The sequence below is a fragment of the Ovis canadensis genome, chromosome 15, assembly GCF_042477335.2.
Source record: "Ovis canadensis isolate MfBH-ARS-UI-01 breed Bighorn chromosome 15, ARS-UI_OviCan_v2, whole genome shotgun sequence".
Classification (NCBI taxonomy): domain Eukaryota; kingdom Metazoa; phylum Chordata; class Mammalia; order Artiodactyla; family Bovidae; genus Ovis; species Ovis canadensis.
Genome location: NC_091259.1, coordinates 86,382,663 through 86,407,361, shown reverse-complemented (window position 1 = coordinate 86,407,361; position 24,699 = coordinate 86,382,663). Strand labels below are relative to the sequence as shown.

The 24,699-nt window shown below is 41.0% G+C and overlaps 1 protein-coding gene across 1 annotated transcript in view; it reads left to right on the top strand.

Moving 5' to 3' along the window:
* The first annotated feature begins 20,833 nt into the window (after positions 1-20,833).
* LOC138420212 (fatty acid desaturase 2-like protein FADS2B) overlaps positions 20,834-24,699 on the top strand; it is a 39,727-nt gene continuing 35,861 nt past the window's right edge. Inside the window, exon 1 of the mRNA XM_069553342.1 lies at positions 20,834-21,154. Within this exon, the coding sequence (XP_069409443.1) occupies positions 20,834-21,154 (321 nt within the window). The remainder of the gene's footprint in view (positions 21,155-24,699) is intronic.

The window sequence follows — 24,699 nt, the reverse complement described above, 5'->3', positions numbered from 1 at the left end:
GATGCTTACTCCTTGGAAGAAAAGTTATGACCGACCTAGATAGCATATTCAAAACAGAGACATTACTTTGCCAACAAAGGTCCGTCTAGTCAAGGCTATGGTTTTTCCAGTGGTCATGTGAGAGTTGGTCTGTGATGAAAGCTGAGCACCAAAGAATTGATGCTTTTTAACTGCAGTGTTGGAGAAGACTCTTGAGAGTCCTTTGGACTGCAAGGAGAACCAACAAGTGCATTCTAAAGGAGATCAGCCCTGGGATTTCTTTGGAAGGAATGATGCTAAAGCTGAAACTCCAGTACTTTGGCCACCTCATGCGAAGAGTTGACTCATTGGAAAAGCCTCTGATGCTGGGAGGGATTGGGGGCAGGGGGATAAGGGGACGACAGAGGATGAGATGGCTGGATGGCATCACTGACTCGATGGACATGGGTCTGAGTGAACCCCAGGAGTTGGTGATGGACAAGGAGGCCTGGAGTGCTACGATTCATGGGGTTGCAAAGCATGGGACACGACTGAGCGACTGAACTGAACTGAACTGACCTTTCAGCTCATTCGCCATCTACATGAAACAGCCCGAACTTCCCTCTGAAGTTATCTTACAGATATCCATGTGGTTCACTTCTTCATCTCTTAAAGTTTTTGCTCAAATGTCATCTCAGTGAGATGTTTTCTGATCAAACCAATTAAATTGCAATGTCTCCCCCACCCTCCTTAACATCATTACTTTTTTTTCTGCAATATTTGTCACCAGTTAACATACTATAAATTTCATTTAATCATTTTATATATTATCTGACATCCATTCTTGAATATATGCCTCAGGAATTTAGATATTTGTGCCTGTATTTTTCTTCTCCTAACTCCACAACTCTCACTCCGTTGATTTTTTCCCCAGTGTCTAGAATAGTATCAGTACCTGGTGGCTCAAATGGTGAAGAATCTGCCTGCAATACAAGAACTGCTGCTCATAAGTCGTTTCAGTCATGTCCGACTCTGTGCGATCCCATAGACGGCAGCCCACCAGGCTCCCCCGTCCCTGGGTTCAATCACTGGCTCAGAAAGATCACCTGGATAAGGGAATGGCTACCAACTCCATTATTCTTGCCTGGAGATTTCCATGGATGGAGGAACTTTGCAGGCAACAGTCCATGGGTTCGCAAAGTGTCGGGCATGACTGAGTAACTTTTACTTTCACTTTAGTTTTCACTTTAGTTTTCACATCATAGATATTTAATAAATATTGGTTTTTATTTTAATTACTCTAATTTCTCATAGCACACTCACTCTACCTCTGAACTTACAAAACATTTCCCTGGGGTAGGTCAAGAGACTCTGAGGTTCACAACTCTGTGTTAAAACTAGGTATTTCTGCCCAACCAATATCTAGCCACTACCCTGAAGAACCAAAGGCCCTCACTGCTTGCCTGACTCAGAAAGGTCACTTCACCTATATAGGGCACACTCTGAGAAGATAAGTAGTGCACAGAGAGGTTTTATAATCCTCTTTGCATAAGTTGGAGTTCACTGACCCTGTGGCCACTCTAAAAATGACTGTTTAGGATGCTAATCAAATCCTTCTTCAAGAGGAACTGACTATTCCCCCTAAATCCCTTGACTAGCCAGGAGAATTTTCATCATTTCTTCTCCTTTTCAACTCTGTAAGCTCAGTGCAAGCTAGTTTGAAGAGATGTGATTAAGATGTGATGCTGGTAAAGGGTGTTCCCTAGGACTGACAGAATTAATAGAAACCTCTCAAGGTCTATTTTGCATTCAACACTTAGGAATACAGACTCTATCTATGGACTGAACTGATAGGCACATAGCCCCTTCCCAGATCTCTGCACTTATTTTTTAACCAATGTCATCATCACCAGGTCTTCCCAGGTAGCTCAGTGGTAAAGAATCTGCTTGCCAAGCAGGAGATGTGGGTTCAATCCCTTGGTTGGGAAGATTCCTCAGAGAAGGAAATGGCAACCCGCTCCAGTATTCTTGCCTGGAAAATCCCATGGGCAAAGGAGCCTGGAGGTGCAGGGAGCTAAAGTCCTTTTGGTTGTAAAAGAATTGGATGTGACTTAGCGAACGTTGTTGTTCAGCACTAAGTTGTGTCCAAATCCTTGTGATCCCATGAACTGCAGCACACCAGGCTTCTCTGTCCTTCATCACCTTGTTGAGCTTGCTCAAACAAGTCCATTGAGTCAGTGATGCAATCCAGTAATCTCATCCTCTGTCACCCACTTCTCCTCCTGCCTTCAGTCTTTCCCAACATCAGGTTCTTTTCCATTGAGTCAGCTCTTCACATCAGGTGGCCAAAGAATTGGAGTTTCAGCTTTAGCATCAGTCCTTCCAATGAATATTCAGGGCTGATTTCCTTTAGGAATCACAAGTTTGATCTGCTTGTAGTCCAAGGGACTGTCAAGAGTCTTCTCCAGCACTATAGTTAGAAATTGTCAGTTCTTTGGTGCTCAGCCTTCTTCGTGGTCCAACTCTCACATCCATATATGACTACTGGAAAAACTATAGCTTTGACTAGATGAACCTTTGTCAGCAAAGTAATGTCTCTGCTTTTTAATACACTGGCTAGGTTTGTCATACCTATTCTTCCAAGGAGCATGCATCTTTAAATTTTGTGGCTGCAGTCTTTGTGTACATTGATTTCAGAACCCTAGAAAATGGAATTTGACAAGATTTCCAATTTTCCCTATCTATTTGCCATAAAATAGGATCAGATGGTATGATCTTCATTTTTTCAATGTTGAGCTTTAAGACAGATTTATCACTCTCCTCTTTCACCTTCATCAAGAGATGCTGGGAGGCAGTGTGAGGAATCCCACCCGTGGCAAAGGTCATGAGGAAGGAGGCTCGGCATATGCAAAGGTGGGATTGAGCCTTAGGGGTCCCCCTGGAAATTCTCGAGCATCTACCCCCAAAACCAGAGTCTGCCTACCTTACTGCATTATGCTTTCACCAACTCCTCTGACACTCACAGGGGCTTATCCCCCATCAGCTTTTTCTGGAAAAAGTTAACTTAGAGCTCCAGCTAACAGTCTCCTGCATACAAAAGGAGTGTCTCCGCTCAAACCCCTCTGGTAGCTTTCTAACTTGTCTGACAGGTCTGTCCAGACCTTTTACAACTGCGCATGTGATTGCTCACAGCCTCCCAACCTCCAGAGGCACAGGAAGCTTAAAACATCCTAGGAATGTAGGGGCCTCCGAGGAGTCAAAATCATTAGAATAGGACTGATTAAGGGTTTCATTGTTGAGCCAATACTTGCCGCCAAATTTTCATATCTTTTAATGTACTTTTATTTAGTACTTTGAAGGTGATGCAGATTAAGGAAACACACTAAAGCGAAAATGAGATTAACATTCATTAAGGAAGAGAGCCATAAAATGTTAACAGGCCTTTTGGCCAGAAGATAATGTAAATCACCTGAGCCCCTTTGTATAAGGAAAGATTTGCAGAAAGAAAGCCTGGTCTTGATAAGGGTCAGGGCTGCTGACCCTGCATAACTGTGTATCATCCACTGATCTCTATGTACAACCAAAAGTATAAAAAGCTTTCCTGGAGAATAAAGGACAGACCAGTTTCTCAAACTAGTTTCTTGGAAATCTGGCTCCCCCTGTGTCGACTCTCTCTCTTTTTCCCTCTCCCTCCTTCTCTTTTTCCAGCTGATCCCTTGGAATGTGGAGGCTCTCCGCGTCTACTTATTTGCCCAGGCTTCTAAGACCCACGCGAGAGGGAGCCCAAGGTGGGGCACCCTCCAATATTCAAGCGGGCGCCTGTGGCCGAATATAGATGGTGCAAGTTTCTTTTCTTGAGACTTTATTAGCTTTCCATGTAAACCAAGGAATATCAGCCTCTTTTCTCCACTAATTTTAGTACTAGACTATTCTTTCCTAATCTCTCTTCATATTTCTAAAGAAATAAGTCTCTCCTCGCCTACTCCATCCCCACTTCGAATACCCTGGATCCACCAGGGCTGGACCCTGGCCAAGAGGCTCTTTGGTTCCTCTTCACTTTCTGCCATTAAAGTGGTATCATTTGTATACCTGAAGCTGCTAATATTTTCCTGGCAATCTTGATTCCAGCTTGTGAGTCATCCATGCTGGCATATTGCTTGATGTACTCTGCAAAGAAGTTAGATAAGCAGGGTGCTATTAATTAAGCAAAAGTTAAATAAGATTGCCAAGGTAATCTCTCCAATCTGGAGACACGGTATATTACTGCAGCCATCATTCATTCATGCATGTTTCTTTCAAACTTTACCAAAAAATGAGGGCAGCAGAGGCAGAACAAGAAAAATCAACTGAAATATGGAAGAGCTTTTGCCGGCCCTCATTAGTTCTGTTCAGTTCAGTTCAGTCATTCAGTTGTGTCCAATTCTTTGAGACCCCATGAATCACAGCACTCCAGACCTCCCTGTCCATCACTAACTCCTGGAGTTCACTCAAACTCACGTCCATCAAGTCCGCGATGCCATCCAATCATCTCATCCTCGGTCGTCCCTTTCTCCTCCTGCCCCTAATCCCTCCCAGCATCAGAGTCTTTTCCAATGAGTCAACACTTCGCATGAGGTGGCCAAAGCACTGGAGTTTCAGCTTTAGCATCATTCCCTCCAAAGTAATCCCAGGGCTGATCTCCTTTAGAATGGACTGGTTGGATCTCCTTGCAGTCCAAGGGACTCTCAAGAGTCTTCTCCAACACCACAGTTCAAAAGCATCAATTCTTCAGCACTCAGCTTTCTTCACAGTCCAACTCTCACATCCATACAAGACCCCTGGAAAAACCATAGCCTTGACTAGATGGACCTTTGCGTACTAATAAATACCTGCTCTATGTCTTCAAAAACTCAGCAGTGGCCGCAGGACTGGAAAAGGTTTGTTTTCATTACAATCCCAAAGAAAGTCAATGCCAAAGAATGCTCAAACTACCACACAATTGTACTCACCTCACATGCTAGTAAAGTAATGCTCAAAATTCTCCAAGTGAGGCTTCAACAGTATGTGAACTGTGAACTTCCAGATGTGCAAGTTAGATTCAAAATGGGAGAAGAACCAGAGATTCAACTGCCAATATATGTTGGATCATCAAAAAGCAAGACAGTTCCACAGCAACATCTACGTCTGCTTTATTGACTATGCCAAAGTCTTTGACTGTGTGGATCACATTAACCTGTGTAAAATTCTTGAAGAGATGGGAACACCAGACCACCTCACCTGCCTCCTGGGAAATGTTTGCAGGTCAAGAAGCAAGTTCGAACTGGACATGGAACAACAGGCTTGTTCCAAGTTGGGATAGGAGTACAGCAAGGTGGCTTATTTACATGTTGTCACCATGTTTATTTACATCATGTGAAATGATGGGCTGGATGAAGCACAAGCTGGAATCAAGATTGGCAGAAGAAATATCAATAACCTCACATATGCAGTTAACACCACCCTTATGGTAGAAAGCAAAGAAGAGCTAAGGAGCCTCTTAATGAAGGTGAAAGAGGAGACTGGAAAAGTTGGCTTAGAACTCAACATTCATAAAACTAAAATCATGGCATCTGGTCCCATCACTTTATGGTAAATAGATGGGGAAATAATGGAAATAGTGATAGACTTTACTTATGGGAGCTCTGAAATCACTGCAGATGGTGAGTGAAGCCATGAAATTAAAAGATGTTTGCTCTTTGGAAGAAGAGCAATGACCAACCTAGAGAGCATATTAAAAAGCAGAGACATTACTTTGCCAACAAAGGTCCATATAGTCAAACTATGGTTTTTCCAGTCGTCACATATGGATGTTAGAGTTGGAGTATAAAGAAAGCTGAACACTGAAGATTGATGCTTTTGAATTGTGGTGTTGGAGAAGACTCTTGAGAGTCCCTTGGACTGTAAGGAGATCCAACCAGTCCATCCTAAAGGAGATCAGTCCTGGGTGTTCTTTGGAAGGAGTGATGCTAAAGCTGAAACTCCAGTACTTCGGTCACCTGATGTGAAGAACTGAGTCATTGGAAAAGACCCTGATGCTGGGAAAGGTTGGAGGCAGGAAGAGAAGGGGATGACAGTGGATAAGATGGTTGGATTGTATCACTGACTCGATGGATGTGAATTTGAGCAAGCTCTAGGAGTTGGTGATGGACAGGGAAGCCTGGCGTTCCACAGTCCACTGGGTTGCAAAGAGTCGGACACAACTGAGCAACTGAACTGAGCTGTGACTTGGAGCAATTTCTTAAATTATCAGTGTCTGTTTCCTTATTTGCAAAGTAAGGATCATATACTCAGCTTTGTTCTACTGGCACTTGTATTAAGTAATAAATATTAAAGACACTGGTGCATTTCAAAGTGCTTTTTAAGCTGAAGCTATTGCTATTATGGATACTGAAAAATACCATCAGTTGATTGCCCACTATATGGTACTGAAGGTACAAATTTGAACAAGGCACATTGCCTGCCTTGTACTTTTAACAATCTAATGCAGTAATGCTCCAGGTTCACCTGATTTATTCTCTGCTTACTGCTCTGGCTTATCAGAAATCAGTTTTCTTCATGCTGGGGAAAAAAAGATTCCAATTGAGGACAATCAGAGGGTTTGATTTCAGTCCCTTACCTTGAAATGACTCATTTGATCATCTCCAACTCCCTGACCCATGAAAGCAGCACCTGCACAAAACTCTATTTCCTTACACACCAGGTAGGTGAGAAATATAACACACGTGGGGCGATGGAAATGGATCTCACAGAAACAAATGTCTCTCCAAACTCACATCTTGGACATCTTTGCTAATCTCTTAAGTGCAAAGCAGAATCTTTAAAGACTCCCTTGTGTAATGTCTGTAATCTTGTTCACCTTATTAATTCAGTCTACATCTGTCTAGTGGGAAACTGAAGTAATGAACACCTGAAAATTTGCCATTGCGAGGCCTGAATTACTAATCTAAGCTGGTGACATTAGGCAAAATGATTGGGGGAAAACGCTTCTCTCCACCTCATTATGCTAAGCTACACACACACAGACACACAGACACACACATAAAATGTTATGTAATATGACATCATAATATACAGTTTAAGTTAAGCCTCCCTCTGGCCCCAGTGAGCTTGGATGGTGAGAAATGAAATTCAAGGGAAGAAATATGTGATTTAGTGCCGGGAGCCAGTGTGAGGAATCCCGCCCGTGACAAGGTCATGAGGAAGGAAGCTGACATACGCAAGGCGTGCTCAGACTTCAGGGACCCCTCTGGAAATTCCTAAGCATGTGCCCCAACAAAAATCTGCCAGCTTTTGTGCTCTGCTTTTCTACTCTTCTGACATTTTCTGGAAAAAAGTCAATTCAGGGCTTTAGTCTTCTGCATTTGAAAGAGTGTTTCAATCCAAAAAACCCTCTAATGGCTTTCTAGCCTGCCTGCAGGACTCGTACAGCTGCGCGTGTGATTGTTTGAGGCCTCCTGACCGCAAAAGGCACAGGAAGCTTAAAACATCCTAGGAATGTAGGGGCTTCCGAGGAGTCAAAATCTTTAGAATAGGACTGATTAAAAGTTTCATTTGTTGAGCCAATACTTGCTGCCAAATTTTCATATCCTTTATTTTTAGATATAGTTGGTATATAGAAATGCAAGTAGTAGACCTGGTATTAGCAACATTAGATCTTTGAGTTAAGCACCTTCTTTGTTATAACCCACTGCACCTTTGTTCTATAGAGATGTAACTTTAATGCTTTAAGGAGATGTAGATTAAAGAAAAACACTTCAGGGGAAACAAAATTAACATTCATTAAGGAAGAGAGCCAAAAAGTGTTAACAAGCCTCTTGGCCAGAAGATAATGTAAATCACCTGAGACCTTTTGTATACAAAATGATGTATAGAAAGAGTCTGAGCTGCGAACGCTACATAATTTTGTGTTACCCATTGATCTCCATGTTTTATCAAAAGTATAAAAGGCCTTCTGAACAATAAAGGATGGGGCCAGCTTCTCGGACCAGTTTATCGAACTAGTCTCTCGGCCTGGTTTCTTGGGACTCTGGCTCCCCCAGTGTCTTTCGCTCTCTTTTTTCTTCTCTCCCTTTCCCTCTCTCTGCTCTTTACTTTAACTTCAGGCTGAGTCTCCACCTGGGGCGCGGAGGCTCACCATGTCTACTTACTTGCCCTGGCTGTTAAGACCCGCACGAAAGGGAGCTTAAGGCGAGGCACCCTTAGATATTCAAGCGGGCACCGGTGGCCCAACGTAGATGGTGCAAATTCCTTGTCTGGAATTTTATTGGCCTTCCGCGTAAACCAAGCTATTCAGCCCTCTTCCTCCACTTAATCTTCCTACTACGCTACAGTTTCTTAATCTAATCTTATATTAATCAGTAAACAAGTCTGTCCACGCCAACGCCGTCCACCCTTCGAATTCCCTGGATCCACCGGGGCTGGACCCCGGCAATTTAGAACTTAGTTTCTACCACTGCACACATATTGGGTTTCCCTGATAACATATTGTGTTTAGGGTCTAAGTACTTTAAATATTTCTCTGTAAAATCAGAAAACCGGGGTTTAAAAAAAACTAATTACATAAAAAATGAAAACATACATTGTTTTTCTCTCTCTCTCTCTCTTCTGTTTCCCCAAGGTGAAATTAAGCTCAAAGATATTACTTGTCTTAGGGAGGTAGGAAAAGATTTCCCTCCAGAGAATTTTTAGAGGGAGAAGATAATTAGACTCCTTTTTGATAAGATATGCAGATTAATTATGAGTGATTATCTGACACCAAGGTGCAAGCAGCTGCAGAGCTGCTTTCCCCCTGAGCTTGCATCTTAGAGAGGCCATGGTTCTTTGGTTTCTGTCTGTTGTGGAACAAAACCAGAATGTGACTGTAATGTGGCAGGGGAAACAATGAAAGTCGTATTAATTGTAGAAGGTCAATCTATGGAGAAGGAAAGTGGCCTTTCTTTGAGAAACTCTTTAAATTTTATTTAATTCTTACTCCAAATATGACTAAACAACAACTCCAAATGCCTTCTATATGAGGCAAGTCACACTGTCAAGGTTAAACAAATAACCTGAGAAAGGACCTGAAAAAGTATTTGAAGAGATATAATAGCTGAAAACTTCCCTAACATGAGAAAGGAAACATTCAATTAAGTACAGGCAGCAGAGCCCCAGGCAGAATAAACCCAAATAGGAACACACTGAGACACATAGTAAGCAAAATGACCAAAATTGAAGGCAAAGAAAAATTATTAAAAGAAACAAGGGAAAAGCAACAAATAATATACAAGGGACACTCCATAAGATTATCAGCTGATTTATCAGGAGAAACTCTAGGTGAAAGGGAGTGGCATGACATATTAAAATAATGAAATGAAAGGCCCTAGAACAAAGAATACTCTAACCAGCAAGGCTCACATTCAAGTTTGATGGAGAAATCAAAAGATTTACAGACAAGCAACAGCTAAGGCAATTCAGCACCACCAGAACAGCTTTGCAAACAAATGTTAAAGGAACTTCTCTAAGCACACACATACACACACACACACACAAAAACACAAAAACAGAAACAAGAAAATTACAAATGGAAAAGCTCCCCAGTAAAGGCAAACATAGAGTTGTTGCCATTGTTTAGTTGCCAAGTTGTGCCTAATTCTTTTTGACCTCGTGGACTGCAGAATGCCAGGCTTCCCTGTGTTCACTATCTGTCGGAGTTTGCTCAAACTCCTGTTCATTGAGTCAATGATGCCATCCAACCATCATATCCTCTGTTCCCCCTTCTTCTCCTGCCCTCAATCTTTGCCAGCACCAGGGTCTTTTCCAACGACTTGGCTCTTTCCATCAGGTGGCCAAAGTATTGGAGTTTAGGCTTCAGTATCAGTCCCTCCAATGAGGGATTTCCTTAAGAATTTCCTCTCCATTCCCCTCCAATGAGTTGATTTCCTTTAGGACTGACTGGTTTGATTTCCTTGATGTCCAAGGGACTCTCAAGAGTCTTCTCCAACACCACAGTTTGAAAACATCAGTTCTTCGATGCTCAACGTACACTATGGCCCAACGCCGCATTTCTGCATGACTACTGGAAAGGTGTGAAATCATTTGCACACAAATATAATAAGAAAAGCAGCAACTGTAATAGAGGAGAGCAGAAACACAGTATATTGGAAATGCACTTAGAATTAAAAGACCAACAACTTGAAGCAACCTTGTTTACATATAGACTGCTATATCAAAACCTCATGGTAACCTGAAACCAAAAATCTATTGGGTTGGCCAAACAGTTCATTCAGGTCTTCAGACAAATCCAAACGAACACTTTGGCCAACCCAATACAACAGATACACACACAAATAAAGAAAAAGGAACTCAAACATGACACTAAAGTTAGCCATCAAATCACAAGAGAAGAGGGGAAAAGAGGAAAGGAGGGGGAAAGGCCTATAGAAACAAATCCAAAACAATTACCAAAAATGGCAATAAGAACACGGATATCAATAATTACTTTAAACATAAATAGATTAACTGCTCCAACCAAAAGACACAGACTGGCTGAATGGATAAAAACACAAGACCTGTATACACGTTGTCTTTAAGAGATCCACTTCAGGCCTAGGGACAAATACAGACTGAAAGTGAAGAAATGGAAAAGGGGAATCCATGCACATGTGAATCAAAGGAAAGGTGCAGTGGCAATACTCACATGAGACAAAATAGACGTTAGAATAAAGACCATTAAAAAAGACAAAGAAGGACACTACATAATGATCAAGTGATCAACCCAAGAAGAAGATACAATAATTGTAAACATATACACACCCACCATAAGAGCATCCCCATACATAAGTCAAATGCAGCCAGAAAAGGAGAAGGGAAAATGATAGTAACACATTAATAGACAGATCATCCAGAAAACAAATAAGGAGACACACAACTTAAGTAGCTTGTTAAGCCAGATAGACGTAATTGATACTTATAGAGCATTCCACCCAAAAGTAGCAGAATACACATTCTTCTCATGTGCACAAGGGAATATCCCCCAAGATTCACCACATGCTGGGCCACAAAGCAAACCTCAGTAAATTTAAGAAAATCAAAATCACATCACGCATCTGCCCCAACCACAATACTATGAGATTAGATATCAACTACTAGAGGGGAAAAAAAAAAAAATTGTAAAGCAGGTGGAGGCTAAATAACATGCTACTAAACAACTAGTGGATCACAGAAGAAATAAAACAGAAAATCAAACAACACTTGGAGACAAATGAAAATGAAAGCACAGTCATCCAAAACGTATAGGATGCAGAAAAGCAGTTCTAAGAGGAAAACCTGCAGCGATACAGTCTCACCTCAGAAAGGAAGGGAAATCACAGACCTGAGAAAGCCTGACATCATACTTAAAGGACTAGAGAAAGAACAAGCAAAACTCAGAGGAAAACCTGCAGCGATACAGTATCCCCTCAGGAAGGAAGGAAGATCACAGACCTGAGAAAACCCAACATTATACTTAAAGGACTAGAGAAAGAACAAGCAAAACTCAAAGTAGCAGAAGGGAAGAAACCAAAAAGATCAGGACAAAAATAAATGAAATAGAAAGGAAGAAAATGATAGAAAAAAACTCAGTGAAACTAGAAGTGGTTCTTTCAGAAGATAAACAAAGTTGATAAACCTCTAGCCAGACTCATCAAGAAAAAAAAGGAAGTGGGCTCAAACTGATGAAGAGATAAATGAAAAGGAAGTTACGACAGACACCCTAGAAATAAAAAGAATCATAAGAGACTATTGCAAGCAACTACAAACAACATGCCAATAAAATGGACAACCTAGAGAAACTGGACAAATTCTTAGAAATGAACAATCTCCCAAGACTGAAGCATGCTGAAACAGAAAATATAAACAGACTAAGCACAAGTATTGAAACTATGATTATACAACTTCCCCATATGCTACATTTTCATCTATTCATCTATCTATGGATGGGCATATAGGTTGCATCCATAGCTTGGCAATTATAAACAATGCTGCAGTGAGCATTCCGGTGCATATATTGTTTTGTAATTAGTGGTTTTGTTTTCCTTGGGTATATACCCAGGAGTAAAATTAATGGTTAATGTGGTAGTTCTACTTTTACTTTTTGTTTTGTTTTGTTTTGTTTCCCATAGATGTCACAATTGAAGAAAGATTCCTTTCTGAAATATCTAATGGCTCTGCTCAAACTCAGGGGGAAAGTTGGAGGGTCATTAGGATGCAGGTTGACAATAAACTGCTATGTAACAAAATTAGTCATAGTGGAATAACACTGTGTCAAAACAGAAAGAGCTTCAGCTATGAAGCCAGCCATAACCAAGTTCAAACACTAGTTGAGTCACTTTCCAGCTATGTTACTTTGAGCTGTTCATATCTATTCTGAAACTCATCTGCAATGGGGCTAAGGATCAACTGTTGACACTGACTGAGAAATTGCAATTAACATTTTGAAACACAGCAGTTATACAATAAAAGGTAAAAACAACTATGAGAATCAGAAGGTCAACTGCAGTGCTAAATGCAAAGGCATGAATCTGGCACTTGAAACAGCAAATGCTTCTGAGAAAACCACAGTTTGGGTCTTTAGTTTGTCACCTGAAGAGTTTGTTAGGCCGTCAGAAATCACCTTTTGCCCTTCATGAGAATTTACTTAGCAGACTTTGCAATTATCATCAGACTTAAAGATTATGTAAATGATGCAAGAATGTTAACAGCACATCAAAAGATAAATGAGTGCACCTAGCATTAAAGACCTAAGGACACTCCTTATCAGGTGAGAAAGAACAATCAGGGATAACACTGACATCAGTCACAGGGCTTGGCACTGCTAAGATGAGATAGGAGCTGGGGAGTTAGTTTAAGTGGGACTTGCACTCACCCCCTTCATCTCCGTCACAGAAAGTATACATGACAGAGTAGAGCGTGCACAACGCTGGGTCTTAGCTTTCCACTGAACCAGTCATTCTCTCTGTAAGCACATACAGAACACTAGTTAGTGCCTGCTTTGAAAAATGCAGACGTGAGAAAGGCATGCTCCCTGCCTTCAAACCATCGCTGATCTAGAGGAGGAGAGAGACAACCAAGGTGACGGCAACACGAACAAGACGCAACCAAAGCGGCGACCTCATGCTGGAAGGGATAGCGGGGCACAAACGAGGAGCTTCAGCTCCATCGAGACGGAGCATGAGGCAGCAGAAGCGTGTGCTTCAACCGAACTCTGACGAATGAGCAGGAGTACCCTGGAAAGGCAGGGTGGTGGGGACTAACCTGGGCACGGTGACTTCTTTGTGACGTCACACATAGACCTTAACAGGAGTGCCGAAAGTCTAAGAGGGGGGCAGATGGGAAACCACTGTGAGCAGAGATCACACACCCTGCCTTTCCTGCGTATCCTCTAAGAAGGCCGAGCAGGATGATTGGCACATAGGTCTACAGGAGATAAATATTTATTATGAAATGTCATATTATCTGAAGATTTAATCTGATATATAACAGATACATGTATTTATTATGAAATCTCATTTTATCTGAAGATTTAATCCCATATATAACAGAGACAAGTATTTATTATGAAATCTCATATTATCTGAGGATTTAATCCCACACGCAATAGAGCAGAATCATAAGTACACTTTGTCTATGGTTAAGGGAGAAAAGTGAAGACCCAACTTTACCAGAGCAAGGAAAACAGACAGGGCTTCTTTTTATCTAAGAGCCGGAAGAAATCTCAGATATTATCCCATGCAATGTTCAATGATAGGCCAAAAAAATAGCTTTTGATTTATGTCAGTATTCTTTGGGATCCCTGAGTCCTTGAGAACAACATTGATGCATCACTCAATGTGAGATAAGGACATGGAGACCCCAAAAAGAAAAATGGTTGTGCAATGCATCCAGCTCATCAGCAATGTTCAAACTACCGTGCAATTGCACTCATTTCACAAGCTAGCAAGGTAATGCACAAAATCCTTTCAGCAAGTCTTCAGCAGTATGTGAACCAAGAAGGACCAAATGTACAAGCTGGATTTAGAAAAGGCAGAGGAAATAGTGATCAAATTATCAAAAGCTGTTGGATCATAGATAAAGCAAGGGAATTCCAGAAAAACATCTACTTCTGCTTCATTGACTACACTGAAGCCTTTGACAGTGTGGATCACAACTGTGGGTAATTCTTAAAGAGATGGGAATACTAGACCATTTTACCTGCTTCCTGTATGTAGGACAAGAAATAACAGAATGGGATGGAGAAATGCGCTGGTTCAAAATAGGAAAAAGTACATCATGGCTGTTTATTTTCACCCTGCTTATTTCTCTTCTCTGCAGAGAATATCATGTGAAATGCCAGGCTGGATGAATGACAAGCCAGAATTAAGATTGCCAGGAGAAATAACAACCTCATGCATGCAGAGGATATCATTCTAATGGCAGAAAGAGAAGAGGAACTAAAGAGCCTCTTGATGAAAGTGAGAGAGTGAAAAAGCTGGCTTAAAATTCAACATTCAAAAAATGAAGATCATGGCATACAGTTTCATCACTTCATGGTAAACAGAGGAGGAAAAAGTAGAAACAGTGACAGATTTTATTTTCTTGGGCTCCAAAATCACTGCAAATGATGACTGCATCCTCAAAAGAAATAGATACTTGTTCCTTGAAAGAATAGCTATGACAAACCTAGACAGTGTCTTCAAAAGCAGAGACATTACTTTGCCAACAAAGGTCCATATAGTCAAACTATGATTTTGCCAGTAGTCATGTATGGATGTGAGAGCTGGACCATAAAGAAGGTTGAGCACCAAAGAATTGATGTTTTTGAACTGTGGTTTTAGAGAAGCCTCTTGGGAGTCCCTGGTACAGCAAAGAGATCAAACCAATCAATCCTAAAGGAAATCAGCCCTGAATATTCATTGGAAAGACTAATGCTGAAGTTGAAGCTCCGATACTCTGGCCACCTGATGTGAAAAGCTGACTCACTGGAAAAGACCCTGATGCTGGGAGAGATGGAAGGCAGGAGGAGAAGGGGATGACAGAGGATGAGATTGTTGGATGGCATCACTGTCACAATGGACATGAGTTGGAGCAAACTCCAGGGGATAGTGAAGGACAGGAAGCCTGGGGTGCTGCAGTCAGTGGGGTCACAAAGAGTTGGACGCGACTGAGTGAACAACAACAATTAATAATGAGGGTTAAAACCCAGATGCCTTGATTAATATTTGCTTTATTACAGTTTAGGCACCACCTTTTTGAATAGGCAACCACCAGCACCATGACTCTCAGAATATCTAATTACAGACCCATTCACAATTCACAAAGGTGCAATTTATGTTTATGGGCAGAGTTTCAGCTTCCAGTTTATCTTGAATAAAACTAAGTCTGTGGAAAGCAAACAGAAAGTGTCGGGATAAGTGAGGCCAGCCTACAATGATGAAAAGAGGTTTTTTTTAAAAACCCACATTCTTTGGCCTTGTCATATTACTGATTCGTGCCTTCACATGTAAAAGCGGGGTTTGTCTTACATTCTGATTAGATGGTACGTTAAATTTCTGAGCCAAAAGTAAGAATTGTTGTTTTCTTCATTGAAGGATGGCGGTAACTGATTTTTCACCAGGAAATTGTAAAAGCAGAGCAATCAGTTTGTGCTGTTCTTACATCCATTTGATCCTTTCATCAGCAGTCCCTGATGAACGGCAGATTGATGTTATCTGAAGCACTCTTAATGGAGCAAAGAGTCTAGTACTAGAACTGGGGGATGAATGAACCATCGGATGTGGCAATTCAAGAAACTCTGAAAACCTATTTGTTCAGTAAAATCATCTGGGAGACTTAGAAAATGCAGAATCTGGAAACCCCGTCTTGAACTAACTGGATCAGAATTTCCACAGGCTGATACCCAGAATTCAACATGTACTAAAGCTTTCCAGGTAACTCATAATTATCTAGTCCACCCAAGTAAATTTTTCCAACATTTTTTAGAACATAAGATTCTAAGTTCAAATGATGGCATCAACTATGGCAATCAATTCTAATCCTACATGAGATATAAGAACTAGACCTGCTGTCCTTTTCCTTCCTCCAGGTATTTCATCTTTATAGGACCCTGCCTATTTATTCATTAAACAAATAATTATTAAATACCTATTCTGCTAGACGTGAGAATATGATAGTGGGCACAATAAAAATGATTATTTTTTCATGGAGCCTATTGCTCTCAGTCACTAGAATACTACAAGAGATCTATCCAGGAAATTTTCCTTAATTTATCTCTTCACTTTTTTTAATCTCACTTTTTGCACTTGCTACAGATAAGCCTTTGGGCTTCCTGGTCCAAGTTGTGGAGAGCAACTGTGGTCAATAGCTCTTAAATTTACATATCCTCCACTCAAGATAATAGCTGATTCCAAAAGAAGTTCTCTGGCTCAGCTGGAGCTGAGTAGCTCTCCTGAATCATCCTCTGTGGCATAGAGGAGAAGGGTCACATTACAGAGACAGAGTTGCTCCAATTGAACTACATCATCAGAGGCTGGGGCAATTCTATTAGAAAGAGATGATGGATAGACAATTAAATACATTTCAACAGCACTTCTCTGAGGACAATACATTTGAGCTGCTTACTGTCTGAATTTTGGCTCTGCTCAAATAATTAAGCTCTTACAGTCATTCTTTCATTATTCACTCATAAAACATTTATTATACATTGACCCAGTCCAAAAGATAAAAAGAATCAAGAATTGTGTAGAGATTAGCAGTTAAGGCAAACAGGCACATAATGAACATTGGTGTTTAGCGAAATATTCTAAGTACTAAGAAAACACAAGAGACTTAAAGATATCTTCACATACTTCCTTAAATGAGTCTTAATGGCTATATAGATGTCGTCCTGGCCAGGTAAAGTGAGAAGGTTCCCAAACAAAGTATACTGTAGAAACAAAGGTTTTTGTGCAGCAGAAGGAAGTTTCATGGCTGAGAAGTGTAACTATGGCTAGAAGACTAGTCATTGTGAAAGTGATTTGCCTGTCCTGCCACTGTGAGCTGTGAAAATAAGAGCAAGTTACTGAAGCATTTAGTGCTTGCCCATAGGATTGTTGTGAGGATTAACTTTTCTAATGCACGTGAAGGGTTTAGAATACTGCTGGCACATCTTTGGTGCTTAATAAACATTTTCTTATTGTTACCACTGTCAAATCATCATCACCATTATTTCAAACAAATGTGCTGTTCCTGGGGGTTTCTCTTTTACTTGTGAGAGGAGAGCCCATTTCGTTTATCATCATACCACAAATATCGTGATTTGGATATGGTCCAGGTGCCAAGGAGTAAGTTCAAAGATCACGTACATTAGGTTGCTGATAAGGTCATGGTAGATGCCATAGGCTTAGCTGAGGAAATTCCTTTCTTCAAAAAACCACATGCTGTTTTTACATAATCATATACTCCCACCAAGAATTACCAATTCTACTTGGTGTCATAAAAGATTTCTACTGGCTCTGTCATTCAGCCCAGTCCCCACCATGGAGCCCATAAACGAGAATCCAACTTCATTCTTTCAGAATAATATTCCAAAGCACGAACCAATCTCAAAAACACAACTCCACACCACAGAGACAGCTAAATTCCAACTTTGGAATTATTTCCTGTGTATTCTTAAGACTTTGGCTCAAGAGATGAGACCAATGCTCCCTTAGGTTTTAGTAAGAGTTAGAGAATTGTTTCTATTCCTGCCAATCCTTTATCTCTTCAATTACCAACCATGAGGACATTATCATTTTGAGCCAGAAAAATCCATCCCCAAACCACTATCTTTGTGGATTCTTTTATTTCTAGCTTTGCCAAGGACCCCAACCTTGCTTCTTCTGTACAAATAGGGCTCTTTCTATTAAAATTTGCCAGTCACTGTCTAGGTGGTTAGAATGCAGATATAAAGGTCATGATCCTTAGTAAGTGTCCCTGGGTGAAACTCAGGTGATTAAAATGAACACATACAACATTGTAGGAACCAGCACAAGGCCGGCACAAAATAGGTGCTCAACATGAGCATGTTCAGATGAATTTTGTCTCTTACACTGAGCCATAAGACACTAATTAATTTGATTGGCTTGACGTTTAAAACACAGCAAGTATATGTGATTCAACCTAATGAGGGTTCTGATGGGATTAATCATTGGGTATTGCTGCAGTATGAGGAAATAGCTACATGGACTAAAGATTTGGCTTTCAAAAATTCAACTTTTTTCCTTGTTAGAAAAGCAATATATCAGAGAAGATCTTAAAGAATAAGTTCATTTGCACAAATTCTCCACTTTAACTGCCACTCCTCATGTGCAATCCATCATCACCTCTCCCTCAGAGTACTGCAAGAGCTCCTTAACTGGCTTCTCCGCTTTCATTCTTCTTGCACTTGGGCATGAACTTGGGTGAGCATACATGTACACATGTACAATGGACATGAGTTTGAGCAAGCTCTGGGTGACATCAAAGGACAGGGAAGCCTGGTGTGCTGCAGTCCATGGGGTCACAAAGAGGTGGACATGACTGAGCAACTGAACAGCATTAAAGAAAAACTGAACACATAGGAGACTTCCCTGGTGCTCTAGCAGTTAGGGATTTGCTTGCCGATGCCACAGACACAGATTCAATCCCTTGTCCAAGAGGATCCCACATGCCATGGAATAACTAAGCCACAGCTACACCACAACTACTGAGCCTACACCCTAGGACCAACAAGACAGCTGCCAAAGCCTGTGTGCCTAGAGTCCATAATGCACAGCAAGAGAAGCCACTTCAACAATGAGCATCCCTTGATCACTGCAACTAGAGAAAGCCCGTGCTAGGCAATGAAGACCAAGCACAGCAAAAAATAAAATAAATAAATAACTAAAAATAAACAAACGGGGCCTACGTAAAAGGTTTCCACAGCAAAGGAAACCACCAACAGAACAAAAAAGACAACTTACTGAATGGAAGGAAATATTGGTAAATGATAAGAGCAAAAAGGGATCCAAACAACATAAATGGCTCATACAACTCAACCTCCAAAAAACAAACGACCCAGTTAAAATATGGGCAGAAGAAATGAACAGACATTTTTCCAAAGAAGACATGCAGGCGGCCAACAGATATATGAAAAGATGCTCAACATCATTAGTCATCAAGGAAATGCAAATGAAAACCACAATGAGGATTAAAGAAAAGGAAAAAAGAAAGAAAAGACAAAACCTCAAATTGTAAATAGAAACAAGAACAAAGTAACATATACAGAAAGGAAACGAAAACAGAACCGAAAACAAAACAAAACACAAGAGAACTAAAGAAACCAAAGAAACCAAAAAAGAAATCAAACATTTTTTAAAAAGATAAAATAAATAAATAAAACCAAAGCAGAGTGCCAACTGAAGAAGAAAGCAAATAAAACAAAACAGACAAAAAGATCAGAAATCATCAAAAGATAATTAAAACGATTGAAAGATGAAATCTTCACACTTTTGGAAATAGGGACAGGCTTCCCTGGTGGCTCAGATGGCAAAATATCTGCCCACAATTCAGGGGAGACCCAGGTTCAGTCCCTGGATTGGGAAGATCCCCTGGAGAAGGGACGGCAACCCACTCCAGTATTCTTGCCTGGAAAATCCCATGGACAGAGGACCCTGGTAGGCTACAGTCCATGGGGTTGCAAAGACTTGGACACCACTGAGCAACTTCACGTTCTTGAAAATATTATACTAAGTGAGAAAAAACAAGCAGAGAAAGCAGCTACCATATGACTTCACTCCTTTCTGGATACAAACGTGAAATGTTTAAAACAAACATACAGTGCAGTGGTTCCTCGAGTGGGAGTCTGGGAGGATGGTAGAATGGGTAAAGAAGGTCAACTGCATGGCGACTGATGAAAAATAAAACTTTTGGTGGTGAGCATTCTGTACTGCATCAGAAGTTGAATTATAATTTCCCACACCTGAAATTTATATAATGTTGTAAACCAATGTAAACTTAATAGGGTGTTACAAACATTTAAAGTCAAAAATGCTTTTTTCAGAAGTTTAAAACCCTTAGGGAGAAATAACAGCTGTCAAAAGAACAATTTGCTGTATGACTGAGGGAATTCAAACAAGGGTTCCATGACAGTCTGAAAGGGCGGGATGGGGAGGGAGACGCAAAGGATATGGTCGTACCTGTGGCTGATTCTTGTTGATGTATGACAGAAAGCCATAAAATTCTGTAAAGCAATTATCATTCAGTTCAAATTTTTAAAAAAAAAATTTTTAAGTAATCTGAGAAAAGCAGAAGAAAAGGAAAATTTCCAATCTTAACAACAACAAAGAAAGAACATTTCCCAATTCCAGGAGGCCTTCATAGACTCCTAGAGGTTTTGCAAGCTTCTGCTCATGTGTTGAATTAAAACAATTCTTCCTTTCAATGGGGGAGAGCTAATGAGCCTGACCCAGCATGATGCCAGTGCAGACAGTCAGCAAAGAAGGAGCCAGCCCCTCCTCCTAGGGGTCAGGCCACACCATCCTCTGGGCTGTGATTGGCTCCAGCTCTTGACTAAGGGACACTTAATGATAAATAAGAACTCTGCTAAAAGATCAGCCAGCAGAGAGAGAGAAGAGAGAAAGGTAGACCAACATTCTGGAGTGTGGGGAAAGGCAGTACAGTCTTCATCAGGACAAAAAAGACACAAGACAGAGAAGTGAGAGGCTGGGAAGGAGCTCACCATCAGGTTTGCCAAGAGACAAGTAGGCTAAACAGTTTTCTGTGTAGGCTTCTTACTTCACAGGAGAGGGAAAAGGTCATTCTGAAGTTCAATCAGGTGAGAATTAGAAATTCCAGGTGTCAAGCCAGAAATTCTAAAAGTACAAAGACAATGGAGTTTGAAGATAAGCCTGAGAGCAATGGGAGCCTCATAGATGAGAACCAGCTGGACCTAGGTGCGAAGCATCAGGCAAACGGGAAACCAGGAGCAAGTGGGAAAGCCAAGCTCTCTGCAAGGCAGGAGGCAAATGCAAAGTGCGACTTGCCCAGAAAAAGCCTCAACAGGTACACCTGGCAGGAGATCCAGAGACACAATCAGAAGACTGATCAGTGGCTGGTGATCAATCGCAAAGTCTACGATGTTACTGCCTGGGTGGACAGGCATCCCGGTGGGCGGAAGGTCCTCAACTACTACGCTGGGGAAGATGCCACGGTAAGGTGCTCAGAGCCTGCCCTCTCTCTCTCTGTTCCAGCTGCTGGGTGGCTGGGACCTTGGCTGTCTTTCCAAAAGCATTTCAAGTACGTGTTCAAGCTCCATGATCACTCATCTCCTCCCAAACCAACTTTCTAGGATTCCTATCAGCAAAAACTTGAAAGCTAATTAAGCCTCAAGGTCTAGCTATTATTTGCACTGGCTTTGGGGTGGACTTAGATGCTGACAGTAGATGCTATGTGTATTGCAGGTTTCGGTTTTTGTTCTTAGCATTATGTTTTTTGTTTTATTTGTTTGATTTTGAAATGTAGTTATTGTCTTATAAGAAGAAAATTACAAATATGTGAGCAAAATCTGGGAAAAACGTCTTCACCCAAGTAAAAATTTCTCAGACTCCTACAACTGGAGTGCGTGAAGTAGACAGCAGTCCATCTGGCGAGCATCAGAGTGTTGAGCGGTGTTTGAAGTGTACAGTGACACAGGCTTTCAGACTTCGTAGAGTTTTTAGTCGTGCAGTTCATTCAGTGGGATACAGGTGATACAGCCCACTTTTATGGAAGAAGTAACTGAAATCAGAGTAGTTAAGTGACTGACTCAAGTTCACCAAGCCAGCAGATCTCAGATTCAAAACACTTATCTTTCTTAACTTTTAGTGTTAACCACTTTCCTTCACTGGTTTTCCTCATGACTCTCCTCCACCAAAATAGCTGAAAAAAATGGACTTTCAATGGATGCCTAACATCATGTATGTTAAGTAGCTTTCAGTTCAGTTCAGCCACTCAGTCATGTCTGACTCTTTGCGACCCCATGAATTGCAGCATGCCAGGCCTCCTTGTCCATCACCAACTTATGGAATTCACTCAAACTCATGTCCATCAAGGCCATGATGCCATCCAGCCATCTCATCCTCTGTCGTCCCCTTCTCTTCCTGCCCCCAATCCCTCCCAGCATCAGAGTCTTTTCCAATGAGTCAACTCTTCGCATGAGGTGGCCAAAGTAGTGGAGTTTTAGCTTTAGCATTGGTCCTTCCAAAGAACACCCAGGACTGATCTCCTTTAGGATGGACTGGTTGGATCTCCTTGCAGTCCAAGGGACTCTCAAGAGTCTTCTCCAGCACCACAGTTCAAAGGCATCAATTCTTTGGCCCTCAGCTTTCTTCACAGTCCAACTCTCACATCTGTACAGCCACATTCAACTCTTTGCGACCCTATGGACCACATCCCACCTGGCACCTCTGTCCTTGGGATTCTCCAGGCATGAATGCTGAAGTGCGTTGCCGTGTTCTTTTCCAGGGGATCTTCCTGACCCAGGGATCGAACCTGTATCTCTTACCTCTTCAGCAATGGCAGGAGTGTTCTTTATCATCAGCACCACTTGGGAAGCCCTAAGATACCATAAACACATTCAAAGGCATGGCCTCACTTAAACCTCACCATAAGGAAAGTGAATGGTATTCCCATATTAAAGATGAAAAAAACTGATGCTAACACATGAAAATAATGTATCTCACAGTCCACAAATAACAGCAACAGATTTTAAAATCAGATAGGTTTTTTACCATAAAGCCCTTGATAGCTGATCTTAAAAATAAAATTTCCATTTAATATTGAAGAAGGAGGTTTCTCAATCCTTAAATATATTTAGGAATCCCTTCTAAAATATTCTATAAGAAAGTTGGTTTTAGCCCAATTAGGAACTTTTTCTCCATATTATACACACAAAGAAATGGAGAATAAAAGGTGTTAAATAAACTAATTCAAGATCAGAAAATTAGCATATTATCAAGTAGAAATTTAAACAGATTATTTTTATGTTACCCTTATTGTTTTCATGTTAGTATATTATTTTTCCAACTGGTTTCAAAGCATAGGACTAAAAATATTGATTCATGAAGCTCTGCTCTGTGAGTGTTACCTGACTGGTAAAAACAGAATACACAAGCATACGGCAAGTTTGCAAAGTAAGAAAGATTTTGGGTTTTGACACTAGCAACATCTTCTTTCCCCAATTCTCATTTTCTCCAAATGTCTCAACTTCTCTGTCTAATCAGGGTCTTCTACCGTCTTCTTGTCTTGATTCTGTAGTCAGAGGAATGCCTTTAGGAACAGACCCTTCCACATCTCCACCACTCCAGTCTGATCTGATATTTTCAAAGCAAAGCTCAACCTTTTCCTGGGAAAGTGTGCATGAGCTTGTAGTCCATGATGGGAGTCTCACATGTGTCAGGAAGACCCTAGGAAGCCAGAGAGCTGAAGATAGAAGAAGCCAAGTGACAAGCATTTGTGTAAGAATTGAGAGAAAAATTAACAAAAATAAAGGGAAAAAATACTTGTTGACGAATAACAGAAAACCACAAAATTCTGTAAAGCAATTCTACTTCAATTAAAAAAAAAATAAAGTGGCAAAAAAAGAGGGAAAAATACCACAGATCTCATCTCCACAACACAAAGAAAATATGGAGGATGCTTTTCTAACACAAGTCACAGAATCAGCTCAGAGGATGTGTTAGAAAAATATGTACTTTCAACCACCTTGAATATAACTCGTAGATGTAGCTTGCAGAAAGCAGGTCAGCTGATGAATTTGCAATTTGCTGGTGAGTTTTTATCTCCCAGAAGTTAGAGAAAGACCACAATTCTGCATCCAATTCTAGTCAACAAGGAAGAATTGATTAATAAAATAGAAACAATCAGAACCTGTGGGAAAATACCCATGACACCTCAGGATTAGTGCCTTTAGGATGAACACCCTGAGCATGGTCAGTCATGTACCCTAGACTCTTAGAAGGCAGATCCAGAATGTTCAGAGGAAAGTCCCCAGTGGATGATGGCTAGAGAAGATGGAAGGGTGCCAGGAGAATTCTGACAACTGCGGTATTCCATGGCCACTCAGAGTCCATGGAGCCTGAGGTGCAGTATACTGGTTAGATAAGCCTGGGAAAGTCCCTGAAATGCTCTGGAACTCAGCTTCATCATCTGCATAATGGGAACAACCTTACCCATCTAATTAGTAAGTGAGACTAAAGCTTGTAAAGTGTTTAGCATAATGCCAGACACCCTTTTCATTAAACCATAGATATTGTTATTTGTATCACACGTCCATAGACTCAGAGGTGTGCTTAACATTTCCTGTTTACCACCTGCTTAGAAATCCTGATTGTTTGCTGCCACCTCTTTGGGAACAGAGCAGTATGTTGTGGGGAAACGGCGAGACTCTAGGGAAGGAGGGAAGAACATGAAGTCAGAGAACCTGAGGTCAGATGCTGTCTCTCTACAGCCTAAAAAGTGTTTGCAGGTGGTGCCCTGAAAGGCAAATGTGCACCAAATATGATCTCTGTGCACAAGCCCTGGGCCATTGCTGCACCTGCCCAGAGGGGGCATCTTTCCTTATTTACATAGAAACTCTTCTCCAAGTGTCCATCCTTCTCATGAAAAGTACATAATGATACCAAGGTAACTTGTTCCATACCAAGGGTCACTCATTCATTCATTCACTCATTCATTCATGTGGTCAGTCATTCTAAAACTTTTTGAGGTGTCCAGTCT